At 30.6% G+C, this 12743-nt stretch overlaps 2 protein-coding genes across 2 annotated transcripts; both read left to right on the top strand.

The window, feature by feature from the left end:
* The first annotated feature begins 255 nt into the window (after nucleotides 1-255).
* LOC145958767 (uncharacterized) lies at nucleotides 256-2313 on the top strand. Its single transcript, XM_083076307.1, has one exon. It carries the CDS (start codon nucleotides 256-258, stop codon nucleotides 2311-2313), a length of 2058 nt encoding a protein of 685 aa, XP_082932433.1.
* An 8209-nt stretch (nucleotides 2314-10522) lies between these two features.
* Nucleotides 10523-11639, top strand: LOC109796410 (ethylene-responsive transcription factor ERF024). Its single transcript, XM_029271226.2, has one exon. It carries the CDS (start codon nucleotides 10750-10752, stop codon nucleotides 11317-11319), a length of 570 nt encoding a protein of 189 aa, XP_029127059.1. The 5' UTR covers nucleotides 10523-10749; the 3' UTR covers nucleotides 11320-11639.
* Nucleotides 11640-12743: the final 1104 nt, after the last annotated feature.

Consider the following 12743-nt stretch of genomic DNA (forward strand, 5'->3'; position numbering starts at 1 on the left):
TCTCCTTGGCTCCTTGCGTCTTCAATCTCTCTTTTTATTTTAGTTTTTCAAAAGGTAAATTAACACTTCTTTTTTGTTACTAATATTTTAATGAATGTTTTCTTTTAATTGTTTTAATATTTTCCCCTTTGCTATTATGCTGAAAACCCTTTTCCCCTCAATTTAATTAGAATTTGTTAAGAGTGTTACTGTGTTAGTGTTGTTGCCTATTTCGTATGATTTTTATAGTTTTAAATTCTTTTAGGTTCAATGAAGATGAGGAAGACAACTATTGAATCATTTTTCAAAAGAAAAGAGAGAGATGATGAAGAAACACTGTCTAATACACCAATTTCAAATTTAGATACAAATGTTGATGATGTTGCTGAAGTTGATGAGCAACAGCCACCTCCTCCCAAAGCTTTGAGGACTGAACAAGAAACAATTGAGAGTGGTACCTTGATTCGCGATCCTGGAAAACGTTTACAAATTTGGAACTATCCTATTAATCAACAAGATGATATTCGTAGGGCGTATGTGAAGTTTGGACCATATCAATTTTTAATGGATTTGTATCCACTTTCAGGTCTTGAAGATCATCCTCGCCGATTTCAAGCTCATTGGTTTAGAATGTTTTCTTGGTTAGAATATTCACCGGAAAAAGATGCTGCCTATTGTTTTCCATGTTTTTTATTTTCTAAAAAACCAAGTCCATTCACTTCGGCAGGATTTAGAAATTGGAAGAAAGTGAATAATGGAAAAGATTGTGCATTTTTATCTCACATGGGGAAAAATATTAATTCTGTTCACAATGCTGCTCTTAGATGTTTAGAAGATTTCAAGAATCAATCATGCCACATTGATAAAGTGTTGAACAAGCAAACTTCACAGCAAATTCTAAGCAATCGGTTGCGTCTTAAAGTATCCATCGATGTGGTTAAATGGTTGACATTTCAAGCTTGTGCTTTTAGAGGACGTGATGAGAGTTTGTGGTCAACAAATCGAGGTAACTTTCTTGAAATGATTAAACTCTTAGCTTCTTATAATAACGAAGTAGATCAAGTTGTCTTGGAGAATGCTCCTCAAAATGCAAAATACACTTCACCTACTATTCAAAAAGAAATTTTAAATGTTTTTGCTAGAAGGGTGCAAAATGAAATTCGAGAAGAGATTTGTGATGCAAAATTTTGTTTGATTATTGATGAAGCTCGAGATGAATCTAAGAGAGAACAAATGGCTATTGTTATTAGATTTGTTGATAAGAATGGATTTGTTAAAGAGCGCTTCTTGGATTTAGTACATGTGAAAGATACTACATCATCCACTCTTAAGCAAGAAATCTGTTTAGTATTGTCTAATCATAATCTCAACATTGAAAATATTAGAGGCCAAGGATATGATGGAGCTAGTAATATGCGTGGAGAGTGGAATGGTTTGCAAGCTCTTATTCTTCAAGAATGTCCTTATGCATATTATGTACATTGTTTGGCTCATCAGTTACAATTAGCTCTTGTTGCTGCATCTAAAGATTCAAGTGATGTTCATGCTTTTTTTCAAAACTTGAGTAGGATTGTTAATGTTGTGTGTTTGGTTTCTAGCACAAAGTCACTAATTCAAAAGTTAAGGGATTTTGGTTGGGATTCTCTTTTAGAAAATGTTAACTCTTTTTGCAATAGCCGAGGTGTACCAATTCCTGATATGAGTGCTACTTACTCTGACATAATTCGAACTCGGCTTAAAAAGGATTATGTGACAGTTGAGCATCATTATCGTGTAGATATATTTACTGCAGCGATAGATTATCAATTGAAAGAATTGAATAGTAGATTCAGCGAGCAATCAACTGAACTTCTTATGTTGAGTGTAGCTTTGGATCCTAAAGATGCATTCAAATCATTTAATGCTTGTGATATTTGTAGTCTAGCTAAGAAATTTTACTCTTCAGATTTTTCTGACCAAGAAATGATTCATATGGAATATGAATTGCAACATTATGAGTTTGATGTGCCAAAGGATCCCAAATTTCATAATTTGTCAACTCTTGGTGAATTATGTCAAAAACTAGTAGAGGTTGGCAAATCAAATGTTTATCCTTTAATTGATCGATTGATACGACTTGTTCTTACTCTGCCCGTGTCAACAGCAACTACAGAACGTGCTTTTTCAGCTATGAAGATTATAAAAACAAGTTTGCGCAACAAGATGGAAGATGATTTTCTTACTGACTACATGATTGTTTATATTGAGAAGGAGATTGCACGAAGATTTACAACTGATATGATAATTGATGATTTTTACTTCATGAAACAACGACGGGCACAACTTAAGAAATAAAGGTACATACTTGAATAACTTGATCTTGCAATATGTTCGATATATTTATCAAATGTAAATATGAGAAATAATTTTTATTAAATTATGTTAATTATTATCTAGTTTTGTCAGATAATATGCTTTTGATACTTTAATTTTCATTTATTATAAATTATATATTATTTATTCTCGGCCCCCCAGTATTGAAATCCTGGCTCCGTCCCTGAATACGAAAGTATGGATGTAATGTACAGTAATACTTTTGTCTTTTTTTAGTTAAATAGAAAGGAAAAAAAATTTAGAAAGGAATAAAATATGAATAATACAAATAAAGGAGAAATAAAATTAAAAAGTTATAATGTTTTGGATGGATTATTTGATTGAATGAAAAAAGAGAAAATAAATATATAATTGTATAAAACTATATTTATAATAATTAAAAATGCAATTTTAATATATTTTTAACATAAAATAATTTATTATTTATTCAATTTATATTATAATTTTCTATTTCTATTAAAACAAATAAGGGTTTAGAGTTTATGCTAGTTGATACAACTTTATTAATTTTTTTTAGATAATTATATTATTGATGCAGAGTATTTACAATGATTAATTTATGTTGATATAATTGACCACTTCTAATAAGTCTTTCTTTTCAATTATATTTTTTTTATTCATAAGATTCTAATAAGAGACTTTTTTTTAAAGGAAATTCAGTCTAGTTTTAGTCACACTAATCACTTGATTACAATTTTATTAAATGTACACTTTATAGTTGAGATTCACATTTTGTTATAATTTTGAAAACTCTTAAATATCTCCAATTTTTTCATGTCAAAAGCTACTTATTTTCTTCTAAATCTTAATTGTTAATATTTTTAAAAGTTATTTTTATCATTCTTAGATTAATTCCTTTAGATCTTTCTTTTCGTATGAACTTGAAATTAGTACGTATTTTTCGAAAATAACTTACTCTCCTTATACATTAATTTTTTAAATAAGACACATGTGATTTTATTTTTATTTTGAATTTAAAAATTATAATCAATTATACGTATTTTTTAGTTTTTGATCTTTTATTAATATATGTTTTTATAAGATTTTACCCGAATATTCAGTAAAAAAAAGATTTTACACGAATATAGTTTTTTTTTATATAGTTTTAAGTATTCAAAATTTTCAATATTTTAAATCATATTTTTAAATTACTGAAACATTCAAAATCTGTGCAATAATATAGAAAAACCTGCTAGTATCCAGTCAACAACAAATTCGATTGACTCATATAACTTTGGGCTTGAATTGTTACTTACTCTGATTAAAACTCAAACTCGATTAAGAAACGAAAGCCCAAAGGTATGAAGCTCAGGCCCGATGGAATGCAAACTGCGGACCTATGGAAACGAAGCTCAACGCGAAACCTTCTCAAATAACTTCCAAAGTTAGCCCATTATCAACCAGTCAAACTCTACAGATACAGCAGTAACAATTACCAGCCCACACAAACAAAACATCAAATAGTTATATTAATAAAAATTAAGTTTCAAATGTTTCGCTATACGATTTTAAGATTTAAATATTACATTAGTTCTAATTTGAATCAGTGTAAAAACTTTTTGCATCAATTTTAACTTGAACCGATATAAATTTGGTTTTTTACATTAATTATTTTAAAACTGATGTAAGATAATTGCTAAATTACACATCACTTACTATATTTTTTTTTTATTCGTCCCTGGAGTATCCACCGTCGACAGCAGTGACTAATCTCCTCGCCGACATCACTTACTATATTAGTTTGTATACAATAGTATTTTTGAACTAATGATTAGCACATTTTATATATATTTAAATTTTACAAAGAAAAAAATTGAATTAAATTAACGGAAAAATTTTATTTTTAGCCCAACCCAACTTCAACAGCCAAACAATTTTTTTGACAGCTTTATTAAGCGCCCCTACTTTAGGAAATTGTTCTCGCTAATTTTTTTTTATTTTTTTATGATTAGCAAAATAAATTTATAAAACAGAGTATAAGCAATCTTCAGCCCATGTTCTAAGAGTTTAATGGAACTTGGACGCCTTACATGATTATCAATAGGCACCCAAAGTCATAATTCAACATAAAGAATAAAAGTGAGTATCCAACAAAACCAACTAGCAAAAAATTCCTACCCTATGTTCAGAGATCACTCAACGGATATATAGGTCTAATAAAGTGATGATAGGGTTTTCTTAAACTAGTTAAAATAATTATTTAAACTATTACTATTTTATTTGAACTTTATCTTTTAGGTTTTTTTTAAGATGCAAGATTCCTTATTAAATTATAAAGTTTAATTTCACAAAATATTTATTTTACATTTTATACTAAAGACATTATATTTAATTATGTCCAAGACATTATCATTTTTAAGAAAGTTTATTTTTTTTAATTTTAATTTAAAAAAAATGTATACTGAAGCAAGGCAACACTGTTGAAATTGTTAATGTCATTTTATAACAATATACACATTGTGAAAAAACAATTTTATTATTTATTCAAATATATTAATTAATATATTACTTTTCAACGATTAATAAAATAAATAGAAGTGAACTAACAAGATAAAAAATAATTTAAAGTTTCGGTGAAAAAAAGCATCAAAATCCCATTTACACTTTTTTTCAGATCATGTAATATTATACATTTTAATTATTCTTGATTTTATTAAAATTATTGGTAGTGGTGATTTATTGTGGTTGTTGTTTTATTGTTGAGAAATTCTAGAAATTGAGAAATTTCTAATGAGTTTTAATTATTTAAAAGTTATTTTGAGTAGAGGTCAAGTTTAACATATTAGGAGAAGGTATAAAAAGTCTATCTTTAAAAGTGAATTTCATAAGTATATTTTTCATAAATTTAGAAGAAAGTTAAAGAGAGGAATTTTGATCCCTAAAATTTCTTCCTTCTTTCCAAGCCTTCCTTAAAGTGTAGAGGATTGCGGCGGAGTAGCGGAGCGGTGATTGAAGGCTTGTGAAGTTGAGAATCCGAGTCAATGGCATTGTGGTGCAGAGTTCCCGGAGGTTCTTCTTCTTTTTCCTTCCTTTTTTGATTGATTCTTAGAGGTAAGGGAAGCTAAAATTTTGGTTCATTGATGAATTGTGAAGTTGTGTGTGGTTTAATTTCACTAAAATTGTGGCTATTTGGTTGATTCTTTTATATCTGAAGGTTGAGATTAGGGTTTTGTTTCTCATGAAACATGTTGAGGTGAAATTTGATGATTTGATCCATTTGTGGATTGCATGTTGAAATTTGTGATGTATTTGGGTTGAGTATGATGCCTAGTTGTATTTTGTTGTGTTGCATGTTGGAAATTCCTGTGTTGCAAATATGGAGGAGAGTTAAATTCGTGAATATGCTAAGTATAGAATTCATCATCGTGTTGAACACAACTTCAAAGCGTTGAGCGAGATGTAGGATGTATAGATGGTTTTTTCCTTACTAGTATCAAGCGTAAGATTAATAGCGTCACACATGAGTTAGATAGAGGGGGACTATCTAACTTTGGTCATGCCAAGAGTGGATGATATTAGTTTTTTGACTTGGTGACGTCGAGTCCTAGTTGAGTGACAACAAGTGTGATCAAGATAGAAGCTTTCTACCTAAATAAGGTCAGATGTGGGTTTTGGCCACACCATTGCCATAGAGGCTTTCTGCCTCTATCACATCAAGTGCGAGTTCATTAGCGTCAGGCATGGGTAAGGCAAAAACTCTCTACCTTAATGATGTCGGACGTGAAGAGAATGACACTAAATGTAGGTTGCCTAATTAATATGTGTTGAATTATTGACCAAGTGTTGAACATGTGTATTTTGTTGAACCTTTATCATGTTGTATGTTGCTGTATGTTGTTAGTTCTTTATATATAGATATAATATGATGTAAATTGATGATTGAATTGGCGAGAGTTGTGAGTTGAGTTGTATGCTGAGATAATTGTGTTGAAAATGCTTAAGACAATATGTTGAGTTGTGTTGATTGACTTCATATTAGAGGAGATGTTATTTTAAAAGTTAAATATCTCATTGTGAGGATATTGTGATGTGGTGCTCTATGGGCCTAGTTGTTGAAAATCCTTCTTAAGAAGTTGATTCTTGAAGTGAATTGTTGAGTCTCTTCTATAGAACTTTAATTAGTTGATACAATATAAGGGCAAAGTCGAGCCATATTATTTATAAGTGATCATAATATAAGGGTTAAGTCGAGTTATACTGATTATAAAGTGACCAAATGTTTATCTATATGGGAGTCAAGTCAAGTCATATTTGTACAAAGTAACCAAAATCGAGTAAGGTATAAGGTTGAAGATCATAATCCTTAACTAAGTACTAAAAAGAACATAATATTTGGAGGATAGTTGATGGGTTAATCCCATATGAGGTTGAGTTATGCATGCTAAGGTCGTGATAGATTCACATCCAAGTTATTATACCTTAACAAAAATACTAGACTTTCCTAGTTTAAGTGACAAAATCTGAGAAATTATGTGGATTTTTATTCAAATTAGTTGTTGATCTAGTTGGTGTAAAAAGATCATGTTGTTAGTTGGTTTGGTAGGGTCAAACAACTTAAAAAATTGTTCACTTGTATTATAAGAAATCTCTTAGTTGTAATATGTGATGACTCATTTAGTTGTTGTGTGTTACGTATATTGTTGAGTTGATGAAGGGTGTTATGCATATGTTATATTGTTGTTTGGATAAGTTGCAATTGTTGAGTTGTTCAAGTTGAAAAAATGTTGATATGTTGATAGATTTCCTAGTTGTGTTGAAAGTTTAATATGTTGTAATGTTGTGAAGTGGTGGTTGTATACTACTAAATTGATTAGATGTTGTGTTGATAAATAGTAGTATTCATGTGCTAAAGTGGAGGTGTTATTGGGCTGATAGTATAGTTAGATAACTCCTCTATACTTGTTGATTATTTTTGAAATACTAGCTTACCTTAACATGTTTCCGTGTAATTGAATTGCAATGATTATATTTAATATGAATTAGGATAAAGATAGATTGGAGGAAGAGTTTGAGTTGGGAGTCATGTTGATCTTTTGAGTTGCTCTAGTGTAGCTAATTTAGTCTTGTAGTGTTTGCTTGACTACAACCTAGGTTTACATCTCAATTTTTGGATTAGTGTTGATATGTGTGTGTGTAAGATATGATGTAGTTCTATTGAGAAAAATTTTATGATTTCAGTTGATTCTTATTCCTATACATATATTATTACTTGTATATCTAAAAAAATGTTTGTATGTTAAATCTAAATAGTTATTTTTATAAATTTCCACTATAAGTAACTAAGTTGTAAAGTATGATGACCTAACGAGTCCTTATAAAATAATAATAGAAAGCGAAAAGGAATTTATGTTACTTTCTATTTGTGCAAAACCTATTGAATTGAATATACTATTGTTTAGTAATTGCTTACAAGTTGGTACGTTTGCAACCACCTGTATGATTGGTCAAGGAAGTCATAATACCGATTCAATTTTTCTTTTTATCTTTTTTAAAGTGCATGTACTTGGACCTCATCGACATGCTCCATTGTGGAGTACAGAAAGTGACTCTCACCTTGCCCTCCAAGACAGAATTAAGGTAGAGGGTAGTGATTCCCATTTTTAAGAATATGTGGGAATAGTTATAAACATAACGTAAAATAGTTATTACGCTAACAGAAATTTGTGATGCTCATTATTATATTTTATGTTCAAGTATATAGTAATTTCTATTTATTACTATATGTTAAATTTAATTTTTAAACATTTTAAAAGACTGTTAGAGCTCTTTTTCGTGCTTTTTAATAAAGGGACAAATACGGGTGAGTTTCACTTTGGTGTTTCATTTTTGTAAATTAAAGAAGAGGAGTGAATTGAAATTGATTCTACTGAGGAATAGTTGAGTAACTAATCCGTATATAAGATTTCAACAAGTAAAAATGGATGAACATGACATTGACACAAATTAATACGCTGAAACTTAAAGAGAGGAGAGGGATAGAGCGTAAATCGCATTTACAATAGCTGAATAACTATGTGTGCGTGTGTGTTTTTTTCACCATTAAATGCTCAAGAAATACCATCCAAATGGTTTTATCCAAGAATTAATGCCACCATTAGTTTTCTTTTGTGTGTTTTTTTTTCCTGGTGCTGAATTTTCTTATGTGTTTATGAACAGCAAAATAGAACATACCTTTTTTTTTCCACGCAAAAAACAAGTGGTTTTATTTACTTTTGATATCATATAGTTATATATAAAATAAAGCAAGCACAGAACTGTAATTTAAATTGCTTATAACTCCATAACCGAAAATTGGAAACACAAATGAAGAGGGGTTAGGGTTTGACCGAAGACCACTTTATTATATTTAAAGATGAATGGAGTGATTCTAGACATATAAAATTGTCCCTTTTTATGTCCTGTAACTGTTGATGATTCATTATAGTAGTTTGAGTTGTTCTTAATAGCGAAACTTCAACTTTCATTTCTCCAACATCAGGATATGTCTCTTCTCAATCAGTTCATTGGTAGTTACTACGTCTCAAGACCTGTTTGAAACTTCAAATTTCAGCGTCCAAAGAATAGAATGAAAGAGTAATCAAAGTTGTCAAAAGTGAGTACTATCACTGATATTAAATAAGAAAAATTGACAAGAGCTTAATTATAGTCATTGAAACACAGTTTTTAAAATTAATTGAACAAGTTATGTTAAGCAAAAGTTTAAAGAATATTTATTTATGAAACTAAGGATTTAATAGACATAAATTTGTTATGATTGTAATTTTTTTACGATATCAACTAATTATAAAATATTTTAAATATATTTTTAAGATAATTATAAAAATCTATAAACTTATTATTATCTTATTTACGGTCTTCAACCCGTGTTCTAAAACAAAATCTAATTACTGATAAAACCCTTGTTGAATTTCTAACATCGTGGATTAATATAATGGAGAGCAATTTAAATGAATCAAAATTAATACTACCTTTTCATTTAAATATTATGATAAATTCATATCTTACTATAAAAAAAAGTAACAATATAAAAAAAAAATAATAAAATATGAGTTGATAGTTTAACTCACTCTAATCTATCTTTAATTTATTTTTGACGGATTATAACAGGATGAGTTAAGACAGGTTTGAATCTATTCGGAAAAAAAATGTGAATGGATGCTTTGTAAAAACCAAAAAAGTTGAACAGATAGATTATTAATCTCAACTTATTTTGCCACTTTTAATATATTAAAACTTTTATTATATGCATCTAAATTGATACTATATAAATCATTAAGTACTTACATAAATATTCGTTGAGATATTGTGAGATTGCAACAAAAAAAAAAACTTACACTTTTAATTTTTATCCTTACAATAACTTATTTTAATTGTTTAAAAAATTACATCAATTACTTTAATTATTTTAAAAACATTAAAATGTGACTCTCTGTAAGAGAGTTCACTGTAAAAGTTTAAATAACATAAAGTGTAAATAAAATTTTACGAAACCTTAGTAGGTTTCCATATAATTTATTCAAATTTCTTCGAACACTAAATTCAAACCTATCCCTACACATCCCTTTACCACATCAACGACGGGGTTACTTATACCTTTTCACTTGGGGGTAACTAGCTAGACAACCCTGTCTAATTTAGCCACAGTCCCTTTGGCTATTGGAAATTGTTAAAATTCTGAAGCACTTCTTTCATTCTAATTTTAGAATTTAGAGATCATATCATGCGTATATTGATATGCCTTTACAAGACAACAAACGGATTGCAGCACGTATATATAGCACAGTAAGAAGGTAAAATTTGTTTGCAAACAGGTGCTGACGAGGAAAAACTACGTACGGCCTTCTGAAATAATTCTCATAGCAATGTAGCAGCAACAGCACAAACCCTACCTAAATGGTGGGACAAAATGAACAAAGGAAACAAAAATCCTCGTCCGATAAAATTTAGCCACTGGAAAATTTCCACGTCAGCAGTCTTATAACATTGATAATAAGATGAAAAATCATGTTCTCTAAGATATATCAAAATCCCTGTTGAAAAAAGAAACCAAGCATGGTGGTTAGTGATGTGCATATATATCGATTGATAGACAAAGTGCAATATCACTGTTGATAATTTTGACGTCGTTTTAAGGGGAGCAGAAAGCAGCTAATTAATTCCCTTTTTATTTATTTTGTTATTATACAGAAAACGCTCTCCAACTCCAACCCAGTTATCCAAAGCTGTCTTACACCCCAATCCTTCACACACCGTAGTTCAGCAACAACTGGTTTGCACTTCCATCTCACAACTCCTTCTCCAGCCATCCCAATTCTGAACCCAATAAATGGCTTCCCTCAACTGTCAACTGCCATCACCAAGCACCTTCACCTTCCAAAATTTCCTCATACAACCAACATGCGTTCCAGCAACACTTGCGCCGCTTCCTCCAGCAGATCCTCCAACGGTAACACAGGGCGCCACCCTGTGTACCGTGGAGTGAGGCGTAGGAGTAGTGGCAAATGGGTTTCAGAAATCCGCGAGCCCAAAAAACCCAACAGAATTTGGTTAGGGACGTTTGCCACCCCTGAAATGGCCGCTATTGCCTATGATGTCGCAGCCCTTGCCCTTAAGGGTAAGGATGCCGAACTCAACTTCCCTAACTCGGCCTCTTCTCTTCCTGTTCCTGCATCATCCGCTCCTCGTGACATTCAGATGGCTGCGGCTAGTGCTGCAGCCGCTGTTGGAGCAGCGAATGATGCACTACTGGAAGGAAGCTGGGGAGGGGACGCTTCGGCTTCATTTGCACAGGACTTTTCTGGGGGAAATTTAAACCACTTTGTGGATGAGGATTTGATCTTTGATATGCCGAATATTTTGGTCAATATGGCTGAGGGAATGCTACTCAGCCCTCCTCGTTTTGACATTGCTACTACCGACTATGAATACATGGATGAAGATCCCAACCTCTGGGGGTTCCCTTATTAATTACATATAAGATAATAAAAAACTTCTTATATTACTAGTGCCAAAATCCTAATAAGGAAAAAGGTACGAAATATGTAATAATAAATTATGGGAGAACTCTTACATCTAGACTTTGCTTAGACACGATCGAGGAAAGATATAGTTTGTGTGGAAACTGGAAAGTGTATCTTCATTTTGTTTTTTTACCTTATGTACAGTACTACTACCTTCTAGCTATAGTGAGGTTTGCTGGTGTTGCACCTCAAATGTGCATGTAAGGTTTATAATGTGTTAATTATTAAATAATCTTTTTGGTTATTAATATGTCATCTTAATTGTCAGCTGGTAGTTTTGCAGGTGCTCCTTCTAAAGTACGTCAAATTAATCCTTTAAATTCCAGAATCTTGCAATTAAATTAAACAGAAGGCACTAATATAACAACGGCAATTTTATTTAGGTTTTTTTCGCATCGCAAACCATATATAATAGAATGTCTCCTCACTTAATTGAAATACAAATCGTAACAATCCTTGAAGCCTAGTCTAGGTTTCTGTGATTAATATAATTTTTATATATAGCTAAAGATGTCCAATATCCAGTCTGTAAGAATCTAGTTTAGATTCAGTCTGTGGAGCAATTTAGAATCACTCTGCAGGTTGAAAAGAAAAGAATTTCGAGTATTAATTCATAGAGTGGCTTAATGTTTCGATACCTTCGTTCTCTTTAGGGCTTTGATTAGAATAAGAATGAACAGATGAGAAAATCATATATCCTACTAGTTTGGTAAAGAAAAGGGAGCAAAGTGGTGGGAAGGCTTAATCAGTCAGAATTGATTATTACTTTATAGAATTAATGGGTGCTGTGGTATCCTAATCATGTTTCAACCTACTATTCTATTGTAGCGTGAAGTTAGCTTCTTGGAGGCTCTTTCGAACTCAAGCATGTGGTCCATCTTAATTACCCTTTGTTGATGTGTCATTCTCAAGAAATTGGAGTTTTAAACAGAGACAATTTATTTTTATAGTCGTAATAAGTAATAGTATGATATAAAAAGTAGAAAGAAATGTATCGAAAAAAGATAGAAAGGTGTCAAAAATGAAGGGTAGTAATTAACCCTCATCCCATTTTTTTATACATAAATTGAGATGGATAGAAATAAAAGATAATTAATTAAGAAAAAAAAGAAAATGAACATCAAACAATATGATAAATGATGTCATAAAAAATGAAGAGATAGAGAGAAAATGGGATAAAAAGTGAGAAAAAGAAAGGAACTGTATGATTATATATATAAAATGATTGATGTAAATAACAAAAGTAGAAAATAAATAATATAAGAATTGGGTATAAAAAATAATATAATTCTTTCCACCGTTGTATTCAATGTAAAAGAAAAAAATAAATAATGAATGAGCATATTTAGTGACGTCGACACTTTACCTTCC

This window comes from Cajanus cajan, chromosome 6 (genome assembly GCF_000230855.2).
Source record: "Cajanus cajan strain Asha chromosome 6, NIPB_CcT2T_4, whole genome shotgun sequence".
NCBI lineage: Eukaryota > Viridiplantae > Streptophyta > Magnoliopsida > Fabales > Fabaceae > Cajanus > Cajanus cajan.

Bases quoted from the DNA above. Each gene is read 5' to 3' on its own strand.
- LOC109796410 (XM_029271226.2), top strand. From the start codon at position 10,750: ATGCGTTCCAGCAACACTTGCGCCGCTTCCTCCAGCAGATCCTCCAAC.
- LOC145958767 (XM_083076307.1), top strand. From the start codon at position 256: ATGAGGAAGACAACTATTGAATCATTTTTCAAAAGAAAAGAGAGAGAT.